This window comes from Vombatus ursinus, unplaced genomic scaffold (genome assembly GCF_900497805.2).
Source record: "Vombatus ursinus unplaced genomic scaffold, bare-nosed wombat genome assembly UNPS02014791.1, whole genome shotgun sequence".
NCBI lineage: Eukaryota > Metazoa > Chordata > Mammalia > Diprotodontia > Vombatidae > Vombatus > Vombatus ursinus.
The window spans coordinates 73,372,773-73,399,285 of NW_020954569.1; the positions used below are offsets into that span (position 1 = coordinate 73,372,773).

General features: G+C 36.4%; 1 protein-coding gene across 1 annotated transcript; it reads right to left on the reverse strand.

The window, feature by feature from the left end:
* STARD6 (StAR related lipid transfer domain containing 6) lies at window positions 1–25,540 on the reverse strand. The gene is made up of 6 exons (XM_027869012.1): window positions 25,451–25,540; window positions 25,226–25,275; window positions 9,149–9,275; window positions 6,726–6,843; window positions 3,094–3,187; window positions 1–638 (listed from the first exon to the last, which is right to left on the reverse strand). The coding sequence occupies exons 1-6, from the start codon at window positions 25,538–25,540 to the stop codon at window positions 437–439; spliced, it is 681 nt and encodes a 226-aa protein (XP_027724813.1). The 3' UTR covers window positions 1–436.
* Window positions 25,541–26,513: the final 973 nt, after the last annotated feature.

Genomic DNA, 26,513 nt, shown 5'->3' on the forward strand with positions numbered 1-26,513 from the left:
AATCCAGTTTTAAATTCTACATTTTATTTGGTGTATATTTAAGTGGAATTGTTTATTTATGCTCATATTACACAAGTTTATCAAGTTTGAACAGTCAATGAAGTAAATGAAAAAAGTATTCTCTTAGCTTTAGTTTATGTTGAGTGCTCACTGTTGCACCTGTTTGCTCGATTCTAATTTTATTCAGTGGCATTTCTCAGAAGAAAGCAAGGTACAAATGGTGCTCTTAGTAACACTTGATAGTTAACATCATTGTTAATGAGATAAAAGCTATATTTAATGTTCCTTATGTAACTGAGTTCTTAGTTTCCTTAAGAACCTCTGCTGATGTGTATGAGAATACTGACTAGCATAGCATAATGGCATGTATACATTCCACATTGACTGCTAGAAGAGGACTGAAGAAAGTACATGATTCAGGAGCCATGGAACCACCTCATTTCTTATGAAGTAGTGATGATGAATGGCCTTTTGGGGATGAATGTGCTGAGTGGGCCTTTTGTGCCTTTATTCCATCTTTTGCATCATGAATCAAATTCAGTAAGTTGGTAGGCATTGTTGCCTCAACCACAGCTCGGGATAAATTTCCTCTCAGTTCTGGTTGTACATACATCACCAGTTTGGAGTAGCCAGGGTTCCTATAAAGAAGAGAAGAAAAACAATAAAAGAATTCTTGGATTTACCTAATCTGTTTATTCTAAACATGCTTAAATATATAGTCAAAATAAATTATTGCTATAATGATATGTAATTCAGTAATATTTGTCAAATGTGGTAGCATTTAGGCATTTTAAAAGTTTGGTGATATTTTAATATGTACAAGTTATGAAATAGGGAGAAGATATCTAATATCTATAGTTCTAGGAGATTTTCTGACATTATGGAGCTCCAGAATGACTATATTAGAGGAATGTTAGAAACAGACAAGGTATCATTTCTTAATTGCTAGAGCAAAGAATGTTTCTTAGAATTCTAGAGCTTCAGGTTCTTACCTAAAAAAGCTTCACGTTCCTTGCTTAAAAGTACAATTAACTAGTGATTATTTGAATTGTGTATATATAACTTCGAAACTGACCCATCTGTGGTGCTAGGTGTTTAGTCTATAGCCCTTATTTCTTATGTGGAAATGGTTTGAGGGACACAGAATTTAGAGAACTAACTTTTTTTAAAAGCATCTCTGCTCCTTTCCTATAGAATTTCTTGTTCTCTAGATGTATCCACAGGAAGATCCTAATTTATAATAAAATAATAATATAAAATAATAAAATTATTAAATTATTTTCAATCCTGTCTACTTAAACCAGGGAGGCTTCTCTCCTCTTTGCAGTAACAATGAGGACTTATTTGGGGAAAGAAATGTTTAGGGTACATAAAATGAGAGTGCACAACTTTCTAATAAGGGCCTACCTTCTCCACCTCTACCCCAAGTCTATATTGCATAGCAGAGTCTGGGCCATTTTCCCTGCCATAGAAAGCTAAGTTGTTAATTCACAAATGTTTGTTCATATAATCAGGAAGACATATCCATTGGGCAGGAAGTTAATAGCTGCTAGGAATAGCCATAATGAGCCCCAACCTGAGATTGCCCTTGGTAGCTAGGTCACATAAGATAGCCTTTTTTTCCATGCACAAGGCAATGCTGCAAGCAGTGTAGGTTTTGGGCACAGAGAAAGCTACCAAAGGGCTGATTGAGGTTGGCTCTATGTAACCAGGTCAGCAACTATTGACAGTGACTTTATTCTTATTCTTTCTGGATATACCAGAATAAGAGGTCCGAGATATCTGACAATATTGCTTATCTAAACCAATGATCCTTTCAATTGGTGTAGGTAATCAACAGAGCTAAATTACAGTGGAAAACACATGGAGAAATGTGGTTTTCTAATTCAACTTTATTTTGCCTCCCTAAGTTGTCAATGTAAGGTATTACCATAAATCCTTCATTGTAAGCAAACCTATTGGAATTCCTTTTTCAAATTTTACAGTATTTTAAGACTTTTTTGTCTGCAGAAAAATGACATAAGATTCTGGACACTATAAAGTTGATTGTGAATAAATATAAGAGATTCATATATAATGAGCAGATTTTTTTTTCATGTGCAGGTATCTCACTTGACAGAAATTAACTTTCTAGCATCCTCAGCTTAAGTAAATGATGAATTGTATCAAATTTGATCTAAATCTAATTCACAGTATTCTGTGAAGCAGATTATATTGCCACTGTTTCTAGTATTGTACATAACTCTTAAGTGTTTTTCCTGTAACTAATTTGAGAACAGTGTAGTACTAGTAGTGGTTTCTAAGTACTATAATTATTTTTAATTTCTTAATTGAAGTTTTTCTGTTAAATATATTTTTTTAAGAATTGCTGTATTTCTGTGATATTATTATATCCAGGCAGGTTTGTGTAAGCTTGGATAAAACTGAAACAGGTAAAAATTTGACCCTTTTCTTGGCATTCAGTTTCTTCGTGCCATCCTCCTGCATCCTAGGTCACTATCATACCCTACTCAGGCCTACTTTACCTGAGGATTGCTTTGATCCAGGGTCTGGCCCTCTCCCATTTCTCCTATCAAGCTCATCCATTATATGCTTGCTTCTGCAGGGAGTTGCCCCCAGTTAGCTGTTAGATGGAAGTGATTTGATAAATTCATTAATGGTAAGGTGTTAATTCTTAAGACTTAATGCATTAGCTATCCAAGGCTATTTGCATTCTTTTCAAAAAACAGGAACAATTATTTAATGATACAAAGGAATGAATCTCTAATAGAGAAATGTGTAACATTAGTTACAGGCTGGTAGGGTAATATCTTTGTGAATAGAGAACTTCGTAAGTAATTTTCTGGTCTACTTATGCTTAAGAATGATTTTGAACCTAGGAACCAAATTTTTTTCCAGCAAAATGCATCTCCAATTTTATAATAGAAGTCAATGGGTAAGATAGGATTTACTTAGCAGAATTTCATGGCAGATCTCAATAGAATGCATTTTTTTCTATTTAACAAGGAGTATCTGTACTTTGTATTTTGTATTTTATATTTTATAAATTAAACAACAGTTTTGTTTTTTAAAATGTGCATGTTAATTACTTACTCTGGCAGTGGTGAACATACGTAGCCACAAGGATTGTTATAACCACGGATATAACTTGAAGTTGGAGGACATTGTGGATATTCCACACTAACAGCTAAGTAGTTTAAAAAAGAAAGGTATTTTAATGAAACCTTTTCCACAAACATGGCAAATACATAATAGAGCAATATATTCTCTAAAGAAAATACTTATGAAACAGCATTCAGTTTTACTTAATCTTTGTCAGCATTCATCTTTAGGGATATACATAGGTATTTATACTCTGGTCTCTCAGACTAGCTTTAATTTGACATTTCTAATGATTGTTTTTGTATCCTTAGGGGTAAAATTAAAAACTTTAAATGTCATTAAGAATCTGAGTTTATCTTATGTAAGATTCTTGAGGGCAGCAAGTGGTTTTTCATTTTGTATCCCTAGGAACAAAGATCAGTTGGTTGACCTAATATCTAAAGATTTTTTAGGTAATTCTTAGACAAACTAGTGAAGTTATATGAGGAAGAATCAATGAATTTGATTAGTGCTGAACTCTTGATAATTCTGTCCAAAAATTATTTTCACATCATAAACTAAACTCCATGGGTGCAAGAATGGTCTTATTTAAACTTTGCAAATCTTCAGAGGACTAAAATTGTGATCTGCACAGACTTAGTAAATGTTTGCTGAATGAATGATTGCAGGTGTTTATTTTGTGTTGCTTTGGGTCTACTACTATTATCAGAGTAAAGATATGTCCTGTGTCCTAGATGGCCCATCAATAACTCAGAATTTCAGTCAAAATGTGTCTATTCATTTGAAAAAAATTAGTCAACAAAAGATAGAACAAAGGTCAATAGGAGACACAGACAAGCAGAACAACTCTGAAAATAAAATGTTAAATTATGTATTTAAAAAGAAGAGATGCTTGTAATACAGATCTATAGTCCCATGTACAAGCCGTTTTTTCCTAGTCTAATGTGTATGTGGAAATGTTCACCCAATTTGGTGTTGGTCAGGTTCAGAATTTAAAAAAAAAAAGTCTAGACACTTACTAGCTGTGTGACCCAGGGCAAGTCATTTAATTTCTGGGCCTCAGTGTCCTCATTTGTAAGTGGGATAGGATGGGTTCCTCTATAGTCCCTTCTAGCTCTCAATCTCTGCTGCTGATCTCTGATTTTATCCTTTTCCTTGGCTTATCTTGAAAGAAAAGGTTTTATGTGATATATTCCATAAAGGAAAGGTTACCTATGATTACTCAATAAAAATAGAGAAGGAAAAAAAAAGTTTGGTATTATCTTAAGCTCCAGGCTAATTGACTACTCCTAGGTAGTTGAAGTGATTGTAATGGGAATGGAAAAGCATTTATTATACCCTTATTGTGTGCTAAACACTTTGCTAAGCACTAAATGCTGAGGATAAAAAAGACAGCCCCTGCTGTTAAGCATCAGTTTCCTTCCCCCATTCCACTTCATATCACAGTTATAGCAAAAAAACACATTGACATCTTTCTAGACGTAGGCTGAAAGATAAAGGACATCTCTTCCAACAGACATGTTGAAAAGCTGAAAAGAGAGCACTTGGGTAAGTTACTACTTCTTTCTGAGCTCTAGTTTCCCATAGGTAAAATTGAAAAGCAATACCAATGACTCCCACCTCACAGGGTAATTGTGAAAATCAAATGAGATAAAAACATAAAATCCTATAGAAATACAAGGTATTATACAATAAGTTTTCTAGATGTTAGTGTTTACTTAGTTTTTTTTAGGCTGAAGTTTGAATTTTAATAGAAATTGTTACCAGAGCTTAAATATCAGAGAGTAAAGCCTGTTTACATCTTCCGATTAACAGACAGTTAACTTAAGAACAGACCACTACAGTAGGAATGTTTAAAAAACAAACCAGCATATAAAAATGAGGAATCATAAAACACTAAAGGGCAACTGTTCTGATTATGGAAGACTGTGCTTTCCCAAAGGACTGATTGCAGGCTGACTTAAAATACTAATTTCCCCTAATAAATTTGAAATAGGATATGAATGGCAAAAATGTGATTTACACTCAAAATTTCAAGTTGTATCTATTGTATCAAGCATCAAGTGAGATGCCTCTATGTTTAAGTGAAGCACATAGGCTGTGTGGTGTTTTGGTGCATGTGGCAAGTAGTAGTAGGAATCAATCACTGGCCAAGTTTTGTAAATACAATTGGTCAGTTATATACTGTGCCCCTCTTCCTTAACCTGCTTAAGGCCTCTCCATTCCCTCTCTCTCCTTACACTGGAGAGCAGTTTAACCCCTGCCTGTATGTGGCTATCATTTGGATCTATTTGTACTAAAAAGACAAATGTGTGACCATACAACGTGATGAGCCAAGTCGACCAGATGACCTGGGTCTTGTCTCTGCCACTTAAAGAGCATGGTTGAGAAACTTCACCTCTTAGCTTTAGTTTCCTTATCTGTAAAGTGGAGATACGCTACTCAATTCACAAGATTGTTGTGAGGAAAACATTTTGAAAACCTTAAAATACTATGTCAATATGAAGTAGTATTAGTATTGAATGATGAGGGAACTTTGAACAATTATTGAGGGGGGGAAATTAAGAAATTTAATATCATGTACAACACATATACATACTAACAGGGGTGGGGAACCTGCAGCTTCGAAGCTACTTGTAGCCCCCTAGGTCCTCAAGTGCAACCCTTTGCTTAAATCCAAAAAGGATTTGTTCTGTGAAGTTTGGATTCAGTCAAAGGGCTGCACTTGAGGACTAGAGGGCCACATGTAGCCTCAAGGCCACAGGTTCCCCACCCCAGTATAAAAATACTTCTTAATTACAGTGGAACCAGGAGCTTATAAAATAACCATTCCGTGGAGGTGATCTGAGTTCTAATGTTGGAAGACATGAGTATAAAACAGAAGGATCCATGTCTATTGGCCCTGGAGCATGTTTGTAGTTCAGCTTAGTGAATGGGAGGGAGAGGAGGAAGGAAAACATAGGAGCCAGCCAAACTCCCTCCAGAGTGGTGAGCCAGGGTCATAACCAGGGAAAAGCCATTTACCGGAAGGGAGATCATGAAAGTCTAATCTAAGGGAATCTAGGGATAAGCAGAAGAAATTTCTCGAACAGCAGACCTAGCTGTGACAATGTTACTAAGGGCATTTGCAGTGAGCTTTCCAAAAATGGCAACCCAAAGGGGAGATAAACTTGAGGGAGGCTATCTCTTCTGGAATATTGAGTTTGGAAAGCAACTAGTTTGACAGGATTGTCAAGTGTACAAAGAGGAAGTTATGTGAAGACTGGAAAGGTAGGTTGGAGCTACATAGTGAGGGTCCTTAAATGTTTGGCCAATGAGTTTGTGGTTCATCCTAGAGACAACTGGGGAATTGCTGAAGTTTTATGAGCAAAGGAGTGATAGAGTCAGATCCGTACTTTAGGAAGATTTTTGACAACTGTATAAAGGATGCATTGAAGAGGGAAGTAAGTGGGTGAAGGGAGACCAATGAGGCTATTTCAATAGTTTATTTATTGATGCCATTAGGAAAATAAAAGCCAAAAGCAAATGTTTGAGAACATAATAATTCTTGGTAGGATCAAATAAAAAGAAAACCCAATAAATGACAATCTATACCAAAATATGACCAAAATGTTTCAACTTACAACTGACAATCACTTTATCCCCTTCATAGTACTTGATGTGTACTAAGTCAACAAAGTCTCTGGGGGCAATTGAGCCCATGGCAAAACTATTTGTAATGGTGTGCAATATAAACGTGTCCTGTAACAAAAATAGATAAAAATTGTAGCTGTTATTGTAAAAATCAGATTTTTTTGTGTGTTCCCAAAATAACTTTATTCTCCAAAGTTAGTTTTTCTTTGAAAGAAAAATATGGCCTGTAAATTGCATAGGAAATTGCCAAATCATATACAGCACTTGTCAAAGGGACTTTATTAGACCTACAGTTACAAATATACAGAACCTTATTCTCTTCCTGCACACAGGAAGACTTCTTGGGGCTCGACTCCCCAATAAAAAAATCTCCTTTTTTCTTCTATTCTCCACTTCAGTCATGTAGACTACTTTCTTCCCTGTCATCTAGTAGCCTAAACATAGGAGGTTTTGTCATATGTCCCTAAAAGACATAAGTCTCCAGGGAGAGAGATTAATGATTTGCATGGGTCCAGAAGCAACCACTGGCTTCAGCTCTGATATATTCTGGTTTGGTAGAGAAAATAGACACTAGTATGGAAGTAGAATCCCCCATGTAAAATTTGTTCAAAGTGTCACCACAAGGTTTTTATTTCTTTAGGAAAGCTAAGAGTTGGACCAACAAAGTTATCCTTTTTACTCCATATACTGAAAGGAAAATTCTGCTTTAGATCCTACCTCATACCTACAAAGGAGTAACTAATAGAAAAATTAGTAGCAAAAAGGCAATATATGTCATTCCAAACTGAAGGACAGTTACAACTTTCTTTTAACCTCTTGTCCTTCTTTCCTCTTTTATGCCCCAAATATGTAGTTAAAATTCATTTTAAGAAAGTAAATTTAAGTTCAGTATTTTAAAGACTAAAGTTCATTAATGTAGAGATTAAATTGATAGTGGGACTCCTTAAAGTGCTCATGAGTACTGTGAACAAGAGAACCATAAATACAATTTTGTGCTGTTTTTCAAATGGAGGAGAGGGGGATCTTCCTTAAATTTGGTATTGGGATCCTCAAGAACTAGAGAAGTCCTAAGGGTCTAGGGAAATTAGGATATTATGTTAGTGGTGGTAAGGAATTATAAGGTATATAAGCAGGTTGACCTTTATCATCATGTCTCTCTTCTTCCAGTTATATAACTCTAAAGTAGTTGCATTATAGTGGCAATCATGGCAAAATGAAATTTTCTGAGGTGGGAGAAATGTAGGGTATAGTGGGTCAAGGGATTGAAAAAAATTGTTATGGAAACTGTTTGCAAATAGTGTGAACAATTTGCTAGGCTTCCAAAAATTCTGTTTGACACCACCCACATTTAACAGTGTTGTTCCTGTTTCCTATGGCTATATCACAGGATTAAAAGACCATAGGTCTTTTAGGAATTTACTATCAAGATTCTCCCAGAAACACAAATTTTTACCATAACACTACCATCCGCAACATAAACATACAAAACACGCAAAAAGGTAAGTGAAGCAAAATAATTTTAGAGGAGTAAGCCCAGCTTGCTTTCCTCTTAATACCACAGGCACTAGGGCTTACTTCTACAGCTGCCTTAAAGAGCAGTTAAAGGTATATAGAATCTTCCTCCAAAGTTCAGTGTTCCTTTTCCCATCCCTGTGATCATACACTACTTTGCCTGACTTTGTTATTGTCCTCCTATTCCCTCCACTTCCCCCTTTCCTGATACATGTGCAACAGATAACTGCTATTTTCTCTTGCTACCATTTTTTACTTCTTGCTATTTTTCTCCTTAACTCTGTCCTGCTTTCTACTCAAACTTTTCCTTCTCTCTTTTTCTTCCTGTCTCTCCCTCTTCTATTCCTTCTTCAGATTTCACTTTCCTTTTTTCACCACCCATAATAAATGTGCTTGAGTACTCACTGCCATCTGGCAATGCCATTTTACATGTACAGTGATGATTCTATTGACCACCATCAGGAGGAAACATGCTATGAATTGTTTTGGAAGAAGTCTGGGGTGGATTTGCACTGGTATTCACTTTTCATTCCCCTTGTGATGAAAGGCACACATCTGCAAGATGACTGGGCAAAATTAAGGGCTTAAGACAGTAGCTACGGAATGAAACAAAGCTAAATGAACCACTTAGAGACAGAATCCCTGACCTTGGTCTTTTTTTTAGCAACATACTCTGTTGTTATTTAGTGATAGGGATCAAGAGTTACTATGTTACAAAAATGGAACCTTCAAGATTTTTTAAATATAAAAAGTTGCATCAGTTTGAACTCTTTAAATAGTATATGTGCACATAATAAAGTAAAGTTCAAGATAAAATCAAATCTCACATAGTTTATCAGGCAATTGAAACACCAAATATTTAAACTATGCAGTAAAAATTCTACATGAAACAATGAATTACCGAATCAATCCTGTGTAACATTCTGTATGTATGTAATGATCTATCCCACTTGCTTCTGTGTTCAGGAAGGTACATAAACTGAATGAGTTTAGCTGGAGTCTCTGGTATTATTCCTTCTGCCCGGTATCTATAGTTAGTAAAGAAAAAAAAACACCTAAAAGTTAACAAGCCATGGTTTAAAGCTATGGAATTTACTAGATTTCAAAAGCAGAAGTTGGTTCCTCATAGTAGCTCACCGTAAAACAAAGAAAAGGTGCAGATGTGACATACATTTGGCAAATATATACAATTAAAAGCCAATTTTATTTTAGTTTTCTTTCCAAAATGTTAAGTATTTTAAAATACACTCTCTATGTAACTATTATATTGACTAGTAATGAGTATCTACAGCTACCTTTTTAAAAGGAATGTTTTCAATGTGAATGGTTTATCTCCATCAGTGAAGAGAGCTCTCAAATCAATGAGATCACAGTTCCATTTGAAAAGATCCAGTTTCAATTTACCTAAAATATATCAAAATGATTCAAGTCCACTTTTAATCATTTTATTCTTCTCAAGATATAAATGGGAGACTTATGTGGATAAACAGCATAGTGTATGGCCCCAATTCTTAATTAAAGGATTCAATGTGTTTTAAGTGGAAAAAGCATTTATTTGTACTGAACTGGAAACCCAAATTGTAGTCCAAGTTCTAGGACTGGGTTACTATATGTCCTTGTGCACATTACTTAATATGAAGGCTCTAGTTACTCATCTATAAAATAAGGATGTTGTAAGGAAAATGTGATTATGCTTATCACAAACAAGATCCTTAAAAGAAAGTCTGACAAATAACCTATTTCTTGAAAATTTAAATGCATGTGGGGAGAATGTAGAAAAAGGGTTTTCTTTTTTTTTTAATGGGAAAAAATACTATTTCCTTAAATGAAACAGTGGATACCATGGTATGGTAGAAAGACTGAACTTGGCAGTTCAGATTCTGGCTCTTATTAGCTATAGGACCTTTTGAAATCATTTAATCTCTCTTGCTCAGTTTATTCAGCTGAAAAATAGGTGATTCACTACCTCGCAGGCTTGTTGCAATGACCAAATTAAGTGCATTCAATCATTTGGATTCATCATCAAGCAAATAAATGTTTCCAAATTGATGCTTTGTTTGAAGTTTTAATCTCTGTCCAAGTCCTTTAACCAATAGCTCATCCTAGTGAATTTTCAACTTTATTGTTGGCTCTTTGTGTTCCTATGGAATCCAGGCTAAAAATTGGATGATTCACGTATAGTCTGCCATTATTATCTCATGGCCCTCTTCAAATTGCCTCTGGCATTACAGAGGCCACATGGTATAGTGAAAAGACTGGAGTCTGAAGACAGGTTCAATTTTCTGGTCTGCCATTTACTAGTCATGTGATCTTGGTCAAGTAACTTCTTTGGGTCTTTTTTTTTAATCTGAAAAATGGGAATAATGTTTTCATTATTTCATAGATTTTTGTGAAGAAAATACTTTGTAAAGTATTATATAAATATGAGCTGTTATATCTGAGGCAGCTAGATGGCACAGTGGATAGAACAATAGATCTGGATTCAGGAAGACCTGATTTCAAATCTAGCTTCAGACACTTACTAGCTATGTGACCTTGGGCAAGTCACTTAACCTCTGTTTGCTTCAGTTTCTTCAATTGTAAAATGGGGATAATAACAGCACCTACCTCCCAGGGTTGTTAGGAGGATCAATATAATATTTGTAAAGTGCTTAGTACAGTACCTGGCACATAGTAGATACTCTATAAGTGTATATTCCCTTTCCCTGTCCCCCTTGTCCCTTAGCAATGGATGCAAAACTTCATTTGTCATGTGATTATATAGGAAGATTCTACACTTGGTTCTTTTCATTGTAGGTTGGTTGATGGCAAGTTTATGCTTTTTGTACTTTATTATGGATTAGCATTTGATTTGTAGCTTATTTTGAATAGCACTACAGAATTGAACACTTGGGTGATGATTTTCATGGGCAACATTGTAAGGTTTTTAGTCAAAACTAATATTGCTGACTTTGCCTTTTCTGGTCCATTCTCTGTCCATGCTCTTAATGTTGGTGAATGAGTTAGGTAGCTGGCAGTACTTCCTCAAACCACAAGTCATCCACCCTGTCCTGTGACCAATGTATATTGTATAAGCCAAATGTATTCGATCAAGGTTCATCTCTAGGCCAATCAGCCTCCACAAGCCACAGTAGTTATTAAGGCTTTTGTGGAGCATCAGGATGGCATGTGCCACAAAACAATCACATTCAAAAGGCAAATGGAAGTGTTTTCGTTGATCCTGATTCTGAGTTTTCAAGTCAAGATGATGGAACAGCATTTTCAAGCTAGTGGCATATAGTTTCAGAAACATTCCATCTCATTGCCAAAATCCTTTGTGAATATTGACTTGCCATGTGTCTGCAAACAGTTTGGATTTTATTGAGAATTCAGTATAAATCTTCTCAAGGATTTCAACATAAACTGTGTTTGTTTGAGTATTATGTATTGGATTCAGTACTACTATTGTTCTACCAAGTCATATGCCCTTTTGCAAATTCTTGCTTGCATAGCATGCTGGAAGCCAGTATTTTGCATTTTCCTTTAAGTTTTATCTGCAAAGGTTAAAAACTGATATGAATTTGCATTAAAAATTGGTAGAATTTTTTCCAGAGCAGGAAACATGCACATGAAGAGCTTATAAATTTGCCAAAAAAAAAAAAGTGATAGGATGGCACTTGTCAAAATAGCATGGTTTGTGAAGGATCACTGGATATGGAGTCTAAGCATCCACACTGAAATCCTCTCTCTGTTTCTGTGGTCTTGTACAAATTACATAACATCTCTAGGCCTCAGTTTCTTGATCTATAAGATAACAGAGGTTTAACTAAATGATTTCAGTGTTCTCCTCTAGGTCCAAATATATTATCCCGTGATTTTTTTTGATAACCTTTGTTCAAAAGTGAAAAAATTCCTCACATTTTCCATGCCTGAAGAACCTGACCACTTAACAACATAATATCTGAATTTCTCTAGTGTCTCCTACAACGTACCTTTATCAGTGTAAAGGCCCTTGAGACAAGGTTTGTCAATTCAGGAGCAGTTACAAGTTATGTCTATTTAAGTGTTGCTAACATTTTATTCTACCCAGCATGCAGGATGTCTTTTTAGTCAACAAATGGTGTTGGATGTCTTACAGTAAGGAATGAGAGAAGTGTAAAGACAATTGTAAAATTATTTGCAGGCAACGTTCATTTCTTGGCAACATGTGGAATGCTTACTATTTCGGCCCTTTACTATGAATAACAATCTGTTTCAGCTAATGATTCCTCTCTGCCTTTTTCAGACTGTGTCTTTTTTGAGAGGAAGTTTTCTGAATTTTTCATAATACTTAAAGAGATTTACCTGATTTCTTAACACAGCCTTTTGTAATCTCTCCTAACTTTTATCTGCCTTAAAGTATTCTTTTTTCCCACCTTCTGTTTTCTTTTAATTTTGAAAATGTTTTTGATGCTTTCTTTTTTTATATACAATTATATAAACTTCCCTGTCAGCAGACAACAATCATGATTTATAGCAAATATAACACTATGTTCCCATGGACCACCACCTCTCTTACTAGAAGAAAGTATGCTTCATCTTCAGTTCTTTAACTGGTAATTGGTCATCTGATTTTTTTTCTTTTTTTTGGAGACTGGCTGTTCATATTTCTCCCAGGCTAGAAGTCCAATAGACATTCACTACTGATTAGCAAGGGAGCTTTGACCTGTTCCATTTCCAACATGGGCCAGTTCTCCCCTCCATAGTCAGTCAGGAGGCTTACCATATTGGTGTCAGACTTAATACAGTCAACAGATCAGTTTAGCTTTCTGCAGCTCAGAACTTCCAAGCTCAAGAGATCCACTAGCTAGCTCCATTCTCCCCCAGTATCAGGGATTAAAGGAGTAAGCCACCACACCTGGCTGTATCTAATTTCAGTTGCTTTTCAGTGCACTGTTCATTTATGTTATTGTAGTCACAGTAAATGTTGTGTACTTTGTTTTGTTCACTTGGTCCTATATCAGTTCAAACAAATCTTCTAATGTTTTCTTTGAAATAATTCACATATGTTGCTTCTTATGGTATAAGTATCTGATTACGCCCACATACCATAATGTGGTCAACCATTTTATAATCTATGGGCATTTTATTTTCAGTTTTTTGTTACTACAAAAAGTGTTGCTCTAAACATCCTGATATATATGGTACCTTTCTTTCAGTTATTAACCTCCTTAAGGTATATGTCTGTAGCAAGATTGATGGATCAAAACTTGTACAATTTAGAAGCTTTTCTCAAATAATTCTAGATTGTTTTCTAGCTCCAACTCTGATTATTTTTATCCTTTATCATCATTATCAATTTGAGAGTTGTGGGAGTAATACCTGAAAGTTCTTCTAATTTGTATTTTGCTCAAGAATAGGTTATTTGATGCATTTTTCACATAGTTGATTGCATTTCTTCTTCTGAAAGCTGTAATAGCTCTTAATCTCATGCTTGTTTAAATCCCCTTTCTTAAATGTCAAACTGTTATCAGAAATGTTTAATGCAAAGATTTTTCTCAGAATAAGTTTAATTTCTTATACCTATATTGATTTTGTTTGTGAACAGGCTTTTTAACTTTACATAATCAAAATTGTCTCTTTTGTGATATCCACTACCTGTTGATTAACTATGAATTCTCTCCCTAATCATAATTATATATGGTATCACTATCCATTTACTGTTTTCTTTCCTTCTTCCTTTCTCTCTTCTTCCCTCTCTTTCAGCTTGCCTGCCTTGTGGTGCGATCTTTTTCATTTTGGATGTTTATCAATTTGTAGTTATTTGTGGTATGTGGTGTGAAATGCCAGGTTCAATCTATTTTCTGCCAAACTGTCTATAGTTTTCCCAGCAGTTCTTATTAAATAAGGAGTCTTCCCCCCAAGTGCTTGGACTTTCAAACTAATATGCTAATGTGTTTGTCTCTGCTTCTTATCTGTTCCATTGATCTAATTTTATATTTAACTGATATGAAATAGTTTTGATGATTATTACTCCTTATTCTGAGATCTGATGATCATAGGCTGAAATAAGTAATCATCCAGCTATCTGATATTCTGTTTTCTAAACCTTGGCCCTACAACTTTGCTACCAAGTGAAGACTAGATTTGTGATCTCTATTCTATCAGTATATGTGCTGCACATGGGCAATGGTATTTAATATAGAAGAGAGACCCCTGACTGGAAGACTTCAAGAAATTAATATCAGAGGATAAACTTTACTGAAATAGCAAATAGATCTAGAAGCTTTGACAGGGACACAGCTTAGTGGTTGAATACTTCAGCTCTTTCTGGGCCATAAGTCAAGGCCTCCTTTGGAATAAGGCCACATACAAGTGGGCTTCCAGTAGTCATCAGACTCCTTTCCCCTTTGTGGGTCAGTGACTAGGTCTGACGGTCATTTCAGAATCTCCATGCCAGTAACATTTCTGGAAACTAGATGACAGAAACATTAGGTTCTTGCTGGTAATTCCAGGTGGCTTTCCAGTTAAAGTTCATGGAGTTGTCACCAATTTGGTAGGCTCATAATTATTCTGACCTCTACCTCTTGATTCTGTGACTGCCTCCAGTGATAAATTCACAAAGAAACAGTGGACCCTACCATCTAGATGTGGCAAGTACAGTGCTTCGTAGACTAGGAAAGCTATAGACTAGATGAGCATTCATGGGAAATTATTAGAAACCTCCATATTCTAGATGTCAAATGTGACTTCATATGGTAATGTTTCTATCCCACAAACCCTGGACCCTAAGGCTCAATGAGGAATCCTTGGAGGAATGTCATCACAGCTGAATCACCAGCCTAGCTACAGAGGATCTAAAGATCTAAAGCATCTAAAGAAATAAAGATTTCCCTGCAGATAATTGGAAAACTTCTAGGTTTTAGAAAGTCAAGGCTTGGAATCATTTTTCCAGGGTTAGCCACTTGTGAGCAGCCCCAGTCTGCCTTTATAGACCTTTTTTTTCCCTTGCTTCATTTGGCTTCTAAGAATCCACAAAATTATTAGACACTATTTCCTTAAGAGACTTTTATAGCCTATACATTTAAGTTTCTAGTCCTTAGATGTTTACACCTTCCTGCTTACCAGAGATTCTACCACAAATTCAAACAAAGGTATGTTTGTCACCTTGATATGTGGTTGGGGGTGATAATTTTTAAATGACTGGAGAAACAATAAATACTTCAATAAATACAGGAAACACTGTGCGTTAAAGAACACAGACTTTTGAATGTTTTCATCTTCAGTTATGACAGCCCATGTTCTCCTCCCAAGGGATGATCCTTTGTGTAACTGAGGCCTTTGGAGCTCAGAACCAATTATAATGTTTGTTTGGGGGAGAGGGATGGAGGGAAGAGAGGCAATGATGCACAAATGCAATGCTGATTTTGTGTATTTTATTTTTTGTCAGGATAGGAGCATGAGTATAGCAATGGGGAGCTCCCTGATTAAAAAATAAAATAAAATCCCCATGACCACACACTTATATTGAACTAACTGGAGATTCATTTTGTTTAAGAAGCTTTTTTTTAAGAGCAAAACTCCCCCAAGCAGTGTAAAGTTTTTTTGGTCATTCATAACTTTTTTTTGATTCATAACTTTGATTGATCCAGTGATCAATGTATAGATGGGATCAGCAGCATTCATGAAATAGGCATTTTGAATGGAAGAAGGTAGAAGGGGTTTTTGTGGAGAGGTTGGGCAAATTTATGTGGATTAGGGGAGTCTGGAGCTGCTAGACTGGGGTCAGAAAATAGCTGGCAAAAGGTGGAAGGGAGATTCAAAATTGGTGGTTGAAGAATATTAAAGACAAATTTTGTTTACTTTGCAATTTTGCCTTATGCTTTTGTTAGAAGCCTGAGTGACAATGAAAACAATCTCCCATTTGACTTTGGCATGAGTTTGAGAGGTTGTAGATGCCTGAATTAAGTTGTCAGGACTAATTTGGAAAAGCTAGAAACCTCAGCGTCCTCCCAACACTTCAATCAATCTAGTTCAGGTTTGTTCAGTCTACTCTCTCCAGCTCCACTCTGTACTTCCTCTCCAGCCCTCTTTCACCAGAGAGATGGGAGAAGACAAAGAAGACGGAGGAAAAAGATATGAATGAGTCCTTCCCTTATACTGACACACACCTTTTCTGCATCTGGCAAATACTACCAGGATCTTATAATTATGCTGGGATCTTATCTATCACCCAGTAGAGCCTGGGGCATCCAGGGCTGCCTATCACATTATTCCCTCTGAAAAGGGCTATGCTTCTTCAACCACCCCAAGTATAATACACCTGTACCCTCCAATGGATGAAGCAGTCACTCAGTCAGCCAGGATTTACTGAGGACTTGATGTGTCTGACACTGTGCTTGACACTGTGGAGATGCAAATTCTGACACATTAGAGCCTTAAAAACCCTATCTTTTAACATAGGAGCTCAAATAAAAGATCTCTGCACACAATTCTCTTTCAGCTAGATAGAATCTTAATAACTGTAATTAAGCTGGGTGATAATTAAAAATGAGCTCAGAGCAAGCTGAAACTATTCTAACAACTCTGACTCTTCACTGCTGCTGCCTGTATTAGCTCCACGTACAAACACAACTTGAAAATGGTCCTGTCTTCTAACCATGTTATGAGTCCGTGCCACTTTCTGTTAACAGTGACAGTGACCTGTTAAAAGTGTGCTGGATTTGGAATCGTGGTCTAGTGATCTCTGAACTCTTCCCAGGATAAATTCTAGGATTATTAATGTGTCCTTGAATGTGCAAGGACTAAAGTCCCTTATAGTTGGGGTTGAGGGTAAGGGAGGGAAGGAAGTATGTGGAGCAGCCTTGGGTTGGGTGAGAGGGGCAGGAGGCAATATACAAGCAGCTAACTAAATACGAGACATTTGTAAAACTGATGTTCATAATTTGTGGAGTGTGTAGAGTTACATAACATAGGACCCTCAAGATTTTAGTGATTTCAAAGTATTTAAGCTCTGAGTTAGTTTTGTACATGTTAATAAGATAAAGAGTTATAAGAAGGTTCCCTCCTTCCCCCTGCCAAGTGAAAATACATCTAACTTTGCTTTCCTATATCACAATGACAACAGAAATTTTGAGTGTTTAGGTAGAGCTAATATTGTGTTCCATGTGTTACCTGGCCTTTCGCAATTATTCTTTGTTAACGATTAAAACTTTGCTCTAATCACATTTTTCCTTTTCAATTGGTATTTATTAATTTGTGAGATTATTTTCCTCCTCCCACACCCAGTATGAATCATTAGCCAGAATTACCCCTGTTGGCAAAGCTTCTGAGGACTATACTTGTGTAACACAGAAGTGGGTGTAAAAGTCCTGGTTTGAACCTCAAATTCTGCTTTACAAAAGAATAGTTGCTTCTTGCATCACTGAATTACCTAACAACTGAGGTTTAACATAAGCTTATTTATTAGAGGTAAGGAAGGTATACACCAACTTCTCCAGCTATCTGTGGCTGATGACAGCCTGTAGCATAGCAATCAAGATCTTTAGGAATAAAAGTTTCACTGGTAGCTAAAATTTGATCCTTAAAAGGAACTAAACTACCTCAGGACTTTCATAGCAATGGTGAAGAAATTACAGATTTCCATTACGCTGAGAGCTGACATCCTACTGAATATTTACCACTTGAGCCATTCCATGTAGGAGGAGTCAATGGGGAGCAGAAAGTCACTAACAAAAGTGTGATGTAGCTTCTACAGATGGAAATTCCTAGTTTATCATCCTAATTCTGCAACAGATATGGGAAATGAGTACACTGGGCTGCAGCAGCTAAGAGTCAGCTGACCACTGGTGGAAATAAGCAAACAGCTTCAATGCATTACTTTTAAAGAGTCAGAAAGTTAATCAAAGAGGTTACTCCAACCCATGTGGTAGGAGATATTATGGGCTCCATGTTAGGTGAGCTAGGCATGGAGTTATACATACATAGATATTGAAGACAGCTTTATACTTAAGAGACACGTCTACATTCAAGGATCATTTGGAATAATAATAACTAGCATCTATATAATGCTTTCAGGTTTGCAAAGTGCTTTAGTGATTTATTAAATGAGATTATACTAAATGAGATTATATATATATATATAAAAAATCTCATTTAATCTTTACATTAACCCTGGGAGGTAGGTGGCTATTTTTATATCCATTTTACAGATAAGTAAATGGAGGCTGAGAGAAGGTTAAGTGATTTGTCCAAGGTTATCCTACTAGAAGTGTCTGCAGCTAAATATAAACTCAGGTTTTCCTGATTCTAAGTCCAGCACCTCAGGTTCACCTCCATCCAAAGTGGTTTACTATCGGAAGTACCACAAGGAACCCATCACAATACAGCCACACTTCTAACATATTCCTATGGCAAGAACCCTTGGCATATCATCACAGTGAGGCACTGGTAAATTCAATATGAAACAACTTAGTAAACTGAAAGCAAAAATAAACACAAATATCTGTTTGTCTAACCAAGTGTCCTTCATTAACTTAAAAAAATAAAAAAAAACAAAAAACACAACACCTTTTTAGCTCTTTATAACTCCATCCCCTGGTGTCTTTCACTCTACCCAATCTATCTATAGCAGAATTTCTTATCTTAAGGTCTGTGAACTTATTTTTTTTAAAAAAATATTTTGATAACTATTTCAACATGATTGATTTTCTTTATAGTCCTATGTATGTCATTTTATGTATTTAAAAACATTATTCTGAGAAGGAGTCCTTAGGCTTCACCAGGCTGCTAAAGGGGTGTAGGCTACAAAAAAATTTAAGAACCCCTGATCTAAAGAACTCATTTTCTTTAAAGCAAGGGACACAATACCCTTTTAACCCTACTTCCTTTTTAGGGATTCATAATATCCATTAGGTCCCTGTTTCCAGGTGGAAATAAGAAGCCTGTTGAAGAGATAGGAAGCACAGGGGGCACAAAAACTAAAAAGATGGTGCATTGTATCCATTCTCTGAAGGATGCTGTAAGCCCTAAACTACCTGCAGGTGGTGGCAGTAAACGTGCTAAGAAAGTTCCAATACAGAATTGGGAATCTGTATTACTGTAGTACTGTATTTTGCCACTAGAGGGAGGTGGTGCCAAGCCTACTGGGTATCTGAAACCAAAGCAGAAGTGCCCTAAGGGCTTTCATTCCAACCTGCCAGGCAAGTGCTTTCCATATGCTATATTTGAAACCAACTGGAAAAAGCCTTTGTGTTTTAAATTGTTAAAGGTAATGAAGCATAGTAAGAAAAACTACTTTTGATTTTACCCCCTCTGAACTACATTCCAGAAGGTAGTTTTGAAAGAATTTTATTTAAAGTTGCGAGCTTGCTGTTCAGGTCTCACAAGGACAACCTAGTAGCTGATTTGGCTGCCCCTTAGCTAGAAGAACACAGTGAAAATGTATAAATGCAGCAGTGGTGGCAGCTCCCTCTGTCAGCATCCTATTTGCAGATTGTCTAGATCAAAAGGTTAGTGCCCCATCTGCTCTTGGGGACAACTACTTTTTAATTTTCTGGGGTCATGTAGTGATGGTAACATTTAAGAAAGGTAGGGTTGTTGAGGGAGTGCTGACTTGGAATTGAGGGACATGAACATAGCCTGTACCCCTATCCCTTTCCCTGCTAGCCATGCCTACAAGTTACAGAAAAGAGGGGAACAATAGCAATTATCAAACCAATAACTGGCCAAGTTGGTGTCTGCAAAGGACTGATCTCCAATGGATTATGATTGATTGGTTTGGAGAATATAAGATGACACTGGTGTTTGTTGGTGCCATTTACAGTTCAAAAAAATTGCCCCTTTTCCTGCAAGAAGCCGGGATACTCACCAGGCATTTTGGGGGGTCCCAGAGAACATAAGGTGTTCTAGAGTCTAATGGGACCTTAAAGATCATCTAGTCCTAATTATTCATTTTACAGATGAAGAAATTGAGGCTCCAGAGAGATGCTCAAGGTCACCCAGGTAATAAGTAGTGGAGCCAGGATTAGAACACAGGCCCCTCTGACTCCAAAGACAGGGCTGTTTCTACTGTACCATGGTACAGGAGCTTAGAAAAGGATATTCTAGGGGGGGTAGTCCTCAAGCGCAGCCCTTTAACTGAATCCAAACTTCACAGAACAAATCCCCTTAATAAAAGGGTTTGTGCTGTAAAACTTGGATTCCATCAAAAGGTTGCACCTAAGGACCTAAATGGCCACATATGGCCTTGAGGCTGCAGGTCCCCTATCTCTGGGCTGCTATTCTCACATTTCAGTGTTTGATATAAGTGGTACTTGAATCTTTACTGCATATAACTAATTCTCATAGCAGCTCTATGGAAGCAGGTTGGAGAAAGATGGTAGTCAATTCTGCATATGGGGAAACTTAGCTACCTACTTATACTCATACACAGAGTCAGTGATAGAGCTTAAATTAGAATCCAAATTTATGTCCCCTGAACAGAAGTGTTTTCTCTTCTAGAGTCTGTTGCATCTAAAGTTAAGTAGATTGTCAGCTACCAATTACACTAAATAAGGAAAACAGTAGCATAGATATCAAGGAGTAATCCAAAAAGGCATCAGCACTTAGAATTAATTTAGTATTTAGTCACCAAACATTTATTTATTACACTTGAATATACATTTGTATGACTTCCTGGGTAATTTGCAGAACTTCAAAGAAAACAGTGAAGTCCTGATCAAGGAGTTGGAAAGCTCAGCTTTTTCGCCTTCTTCCTTATTTCACCATGAAGAAAAGGAGCAGGACTTTCCAGACCAAGACAAAGAACTATCCTGAGCTATGTTAAGGTTGAGTTCTAGGTTCACATTCTTATTCATGGTCTGTCTGAGGCATGAAGGTAATACCAGTAAGTGCTTTGGTTTAAAAGAACTACCTTGGTAGCTTAGCCTAGTGTAAGGAAGGCACCTCAAACCTTTAATTCAATTTACTAACTTATTAAGTGCCCAATATGTACAATGCAATGTGCTGTAAAGATACAAATGAAACAGCCTGTGCCCTCAAGAAGCTTCTATTCTCCCTGAGGAGGGGTTATGGGTTGGAGAGATACGGCATATACACAATTAAGTGTAGGACAAGGAAATTTGAAAAACAAAGATATCTGAGGGAGAGAATACAAATAAGGTCATGAAGGAGGTGATATGTGAGCTGAACCACTAGGGAGGACAGTGATTCTGAGATGTAGAGATGAGAAGGAAGTTTATTCCAGGCTTAGGGCACAGCTCTTTTCAGCCTACTAATCAAAAAGGATTTGATTTGGCTGAGTAAAACAGGACTTTGAAGGCTCATCTCCAACAACGTAGTTTCTCCAAGCATATGTTAGTTCATAAAAGATTCGACAGAGCTAACAACAGAGGTGTTCAATGATCTGCTGATTATTGATAACAAGTGAAGCATAAGATGGGAAATATATGCTTGCCAAAGGTTTGTTACTGTCACGGTTGGTGTTATAGGTCCAGTGTCGAGTCTAAATGGGAAGGAATTCCCTAAAGCCAGAGAGGTCCACCAAATATTTCTGATTGCAGATAACATTGTGGTGATTGCATCAAATCTCAGAACAATACAGAGCCTCCTAAATGAGATCCATAAATGCTTAAAAAAGTTCAGCCATACCAATCCATTCACACAGGGAAAAAAACAAGAGAAGGGAGGGGTACCTATTGTCCAGACTGTCATACATAGGTGGTTGAGCTGCCCATAGAACTGGTCCATTAATATCTTGGACAGATACTGTAGATGACAATGAAATGGGTTCAAAACTGAATAGGAGGAAGAGAGCTGGCTGCATTGCCTATGGCATAATGGACAGCACTTTTAATGACCTCAAGCTTTCCTTTGAAACAAAAATCTATCTTTTTTAACACCGGTATCCTTCCAGTGAAGCTTTATGGTGTGGTAGATAGAACACTGGGTCGGGAGTCTAGAACATCTGAGTTCAAATACAGTCTCAGACACTTAATAGCTGTATGACCCTAGACAAGTCACTTGAGCTTTGCTGCCTCAGCTGTCTTATCTGTAAAATGGGGACAATACTAGCACCTTCCTCCCATAGTTGTTCTGAGGATCAGATGAGACATATCTGTAAAGAGCTTTGCAAACCTTAAAGTACTATCTAAATATGCAAGGCAACATGCTAGGTGCTAGGGATCTAAAAACACAAATGAAATAGTGTATGCCCTCAACACCTTAGCTAGCAAGCTAACATTTGCTAGCTATCATCATCATCATCATCCTCATCATCATCATCATCATCATTACTGCAGCATTTCAGTCATGTCCAACTGTTTGTGACCATTTGGGGTTTTTCTGGCAAAGATACTGGAGTGCTTTGCCATTTCCTTTTCCAGCTCATTTTACAGATGAGGAAATTGAAGCAAACAGCGTTAACTGACTTGTCTAGGGTCACACATCTAGTAAAGTGTCTGAGGACAGAATTGAACTCAGGTCTTCCTGACTCCAGGCTCAATGCTTTATCCACTGTGCCACCTAGATGTCCTAGCTAGTATGTTATTATCATTTCATATCACAGTCTCTGAAGAATCAAGAGTCTGGGTCAATCCAAGGGCAAAGAGGAGATGCAACATACAAAATGGAGACAAATAGACTTCAGCGTATTACCAACAATAAACTGTCCACAAACAGTGGCATAAAAGATGTCACTGAAGAGATAGATGCATGACTAGAAAAGATGGACAACTAAGTAGAGAGAGATGAGGTAAGACAGTCCATATGTGTGCTCCACTGGCACTCATATGTCAAGAGATCTAGAGAAAGGCCCAGAGTATTTTGGGTAGATCCCCTATAGTGGGTATATAGGAGGACTTAGAAGAGAACTGTTGGAATGGAGAATGTGCCAAGTGTCAGACAGATCAATTTCATTCTCTGTGTGAAACTTTCCACCTGAAAAAAGAAGTCCACTTTTTGTCCAATTGACTTTTTGGCTATCAGTGAAAATACTAAATTGAAACAATCATTTATGTCATCTTTAAATTTCTTTAATATGAAACTGAAAATGTGAAGGATATATGATGTGCCAACACTCCTTAAATTATCCTTCCTAAGATTTTCATGAGGTTTGGGGGGGGGAACTTCCTTAGTTTTGAGTGACTATGAAAGTATTTGTTTATATTCACATTTTCAGTTTCATATTAAAGAAATTGAAAGATTATACTAATCAAGCACCAATCTGTCATGTTTGCCAGTTTCTAAGATATAAATTAATACAACTGAAATTTTAACTTTGGCTCTCATGAGCTGGTTCAGTCTGGCTCTATGATTTTAAATGGAAAGTTCTTTGAGAAAGGGGACAGACTTAACATGTTCTTGTATTCAACAGTGTTTCATTCAAATATCTGGTGAATGAAGGAGTGAATAAAGTAAATGCACTCTGGGCTGCCTTAGTACATACATCAAATAGGTCAGTATTTATACTGTTAAATGATTTAAAAATGCAAGCTGCACCTCCTTCCCCTGCCCCTTTCCCAGGCAAAGCCCCACTGGGAACATGGGTATAGTAGAAAGAACACTGGGCCTAGCATTGGAGGACTTGGATTCAAGTCTAACCTTTACCTCTTATGAGGTGTGTGGTCTCAGTTATGACTCTTTACACCACTTATATCACACTTCATGCCAGATTTAGATCTTCTTTCTCCTTTGTTCAAGAGTCATACCACCATCAGAACCTAACATGGTGATTGAGGGGGGGCGGAGAAGGTGGGAGGCAAAGTCCTATATAAATGTGAATTACTACTGCTGCTGCTACTACTACTACTACTACTACTACTACTACTATTACTGCTACTGCTACTGCTATTGCTACTGCTACTGCTACTACTACCTGGCTTAAAATTCTTACTGTTAATGTTTCCTACAAAGCATTTTACAAAATACATTATTAGAATTCAGTGAAGTAGTATTACAAGTGTTCTTAGCTTCATTTTACAGAGAGGTTAAATTATTTGTCCAGAATCACAAAACTGATGTTAAAACTATGAGATTTAAACTTTTAAGTCCAAGTTTAGTGGGGTTTTTTTATTTTATTTTGTTTTGTTTTGTTTTTGCAACATCATGCTGCCTGTGGATCTATTATCTTTGTAAGACCACAGTTAAAATAAATGCACCTGGACCTCTAGCTCTTTCCTATAAACAGAAAATGATTTATCCATTTAGCTAGCTGATGATTTGAAACCAGTAGAGGGGACAGAACATAGGACAGATAAATGTCAATGCAGTAGGGTGTGTCTGATAAAGGATAAAACATAAAAACTAAGGATGAAACCTAGTTGAAAAAGGATAAAGCCTCAAAAAGGAGAAAGAGGTGAATGAATACAAACCTAACCCACTTAATTGTTAAATTTGAACATATATTAATGTGATATAGTTATGTGGTACCTTTTGTAATAAATGTGATTAATGGGAAACTCTAAATATGTAGTTGAAAAATGTCAGGTCTGGCCATTTCCTTGGAGTCTTTCTGTTGAAACCAACAATCCTTGCATGATTAAACAGTAAAATTTGCCTTAAAAACAGCTTATAGAAAAATAAAATCAGGAGATCCAGCTTTTCCTTTCCAGTGCTTCATATAATGGAAGGTCAGAGGCATCCATAAGGCAAATAAAGATAAAAAACAAAACTACCAGATGAAAGTAGGAGTCTGACTCTAGAAAAAGGAATAACACCCCCCAAACAATTAAAACTTAACCATGTGCAATAATTATTTTTGAAACTAGCAATTCTGATACGAATGGTTCGTCAAGAGGTTTTTTCCTCCTCTGAAAATAAATGACTAGCAATTTTAGATATAATTTTAATATATTTTCTTAGTGTCACTTTTAAAAATAGTAATTTTATAATTCACTTTTTACCTTCTGACCTCCATCATATGACTTGTTTACAAAACAACTGTGGATTCCACTTATATCAGTGCCATTACATTTTTAAACTGCAAATTTCACTACTGCAAGTAGATAATTGAAGTACTCACAAATGTCCATCGTAATTTCTAGAAGGCTTCCAGGAAACTGTTATCTTTTTCTCAAAGGGGAATAAAAATCCACAAAATAAATTAGCTGTCAGGTACAAAAACAAAAATAAAAACAAAACACAAACAAATCTTTCTGTTTGTTACAAGAAAAAACATTTTAAAATATCTTTACAATGAATCTGTATATCATAAAATCTCTTGAAACATAGTAACTTGTTTTCTTACTGAAGTTTTAGTCACTTTCCAGCCCGATGTATCTCGGCTGAATGCTAAAACCTCTTGGGAGACTTCATCAGCAAGTTTTTTAAAGTCCATCTATCTGCAAAGTTTTAAAAACAAACGATTGGTAGACGAAACTCATATACAAAGAAATTAAAATATTCCACAGTTATGTTGCACTTTGGCACTTTGCTCCTTACTAATCTACAGTGCTTTAAATAATATAATCAAGCTGCCCTTTTCGGTATCTATTTCCTACCCAAGTCAGTCATCCCAGTCTTATCTGGGTGTTCTTATGAATTCAGTTCAGTTCAGTTCCATGTCTACTTGGTACCTACATGTGTGCATGGAGAGCTAAAATAGTATAAGCATGTTTAACTATAATTTTCTCTTTCTTTACCTTGAACACTCAGTAGTTCACAGATACTAATTCTATACTTCATTCCAGCCTTTGGCTTTCTAGTCTTCCCTCACATTCTTTTCTTACATTCTTGTAACACACAACTTTTGATGATTTTAAAAAATAGTGAGTGGGTTCAAAAAAGCATTTTAACCTCAATCAGTTCACATGCAGGCCTAGCATTGGCTCACATACAATCTTTATAATTTAATTATCTAATAATTACTAGAGTTTGAAGAACAACAGTTCTAGTGTCCAACAGCAGAAATATGAGGATGGAATAAACTGGTAGCAATGGTAAGCTCTTTAAATAAAAACTATTGTTCTTCATATACAAGTAATGCTAACATGCTTTTGAGTGCTTTTTTACCCTTGTCAGTGATGATGGATTTATTCATCATAAACATTGAACATCTATTGAACTCCTATATATGCAAGGCACTTTTCTAGGTGTTGAGGCAAGGGACTTTTGCATAAAGTCTTTCCTGATCCCCCCAACTCCTAGTTCTCTCCCTTCCAAACTACCTTGTATTTAACTAATTTGTATGTATACATATATGCACATACATGTGTATTAACTTTACGTTTTTGTTATATACATATGGGTATATATTCTTATATATCCTTGTTCTCTCTCCCATTTTTGTGAATGGGGATGGTTTTATTCTT

Coding starts and splice junctions, on each gene's coding strand:
- STARD6 (XM_027869012.1), bottom strand. CDS start 25,540: ATGGACTTTAAAAAACTTGCTGATGAAGTCTCCCAAGAGGTTTTAGCA. Junction 25,276..25,450: donor GGAAAGTGACTAAAACTTCA/GTAAGAAAACAA, acceptor TTCCCCTTTGAG/AAAAAGATAACAGTTTCCTG. Junction 9,276..25,225: donor AGAAATTACGATGGACATTT/GTGAGTACTTCA, acceptor TACTAACTATAG/ATACCGGGCAGAAGGAATAA.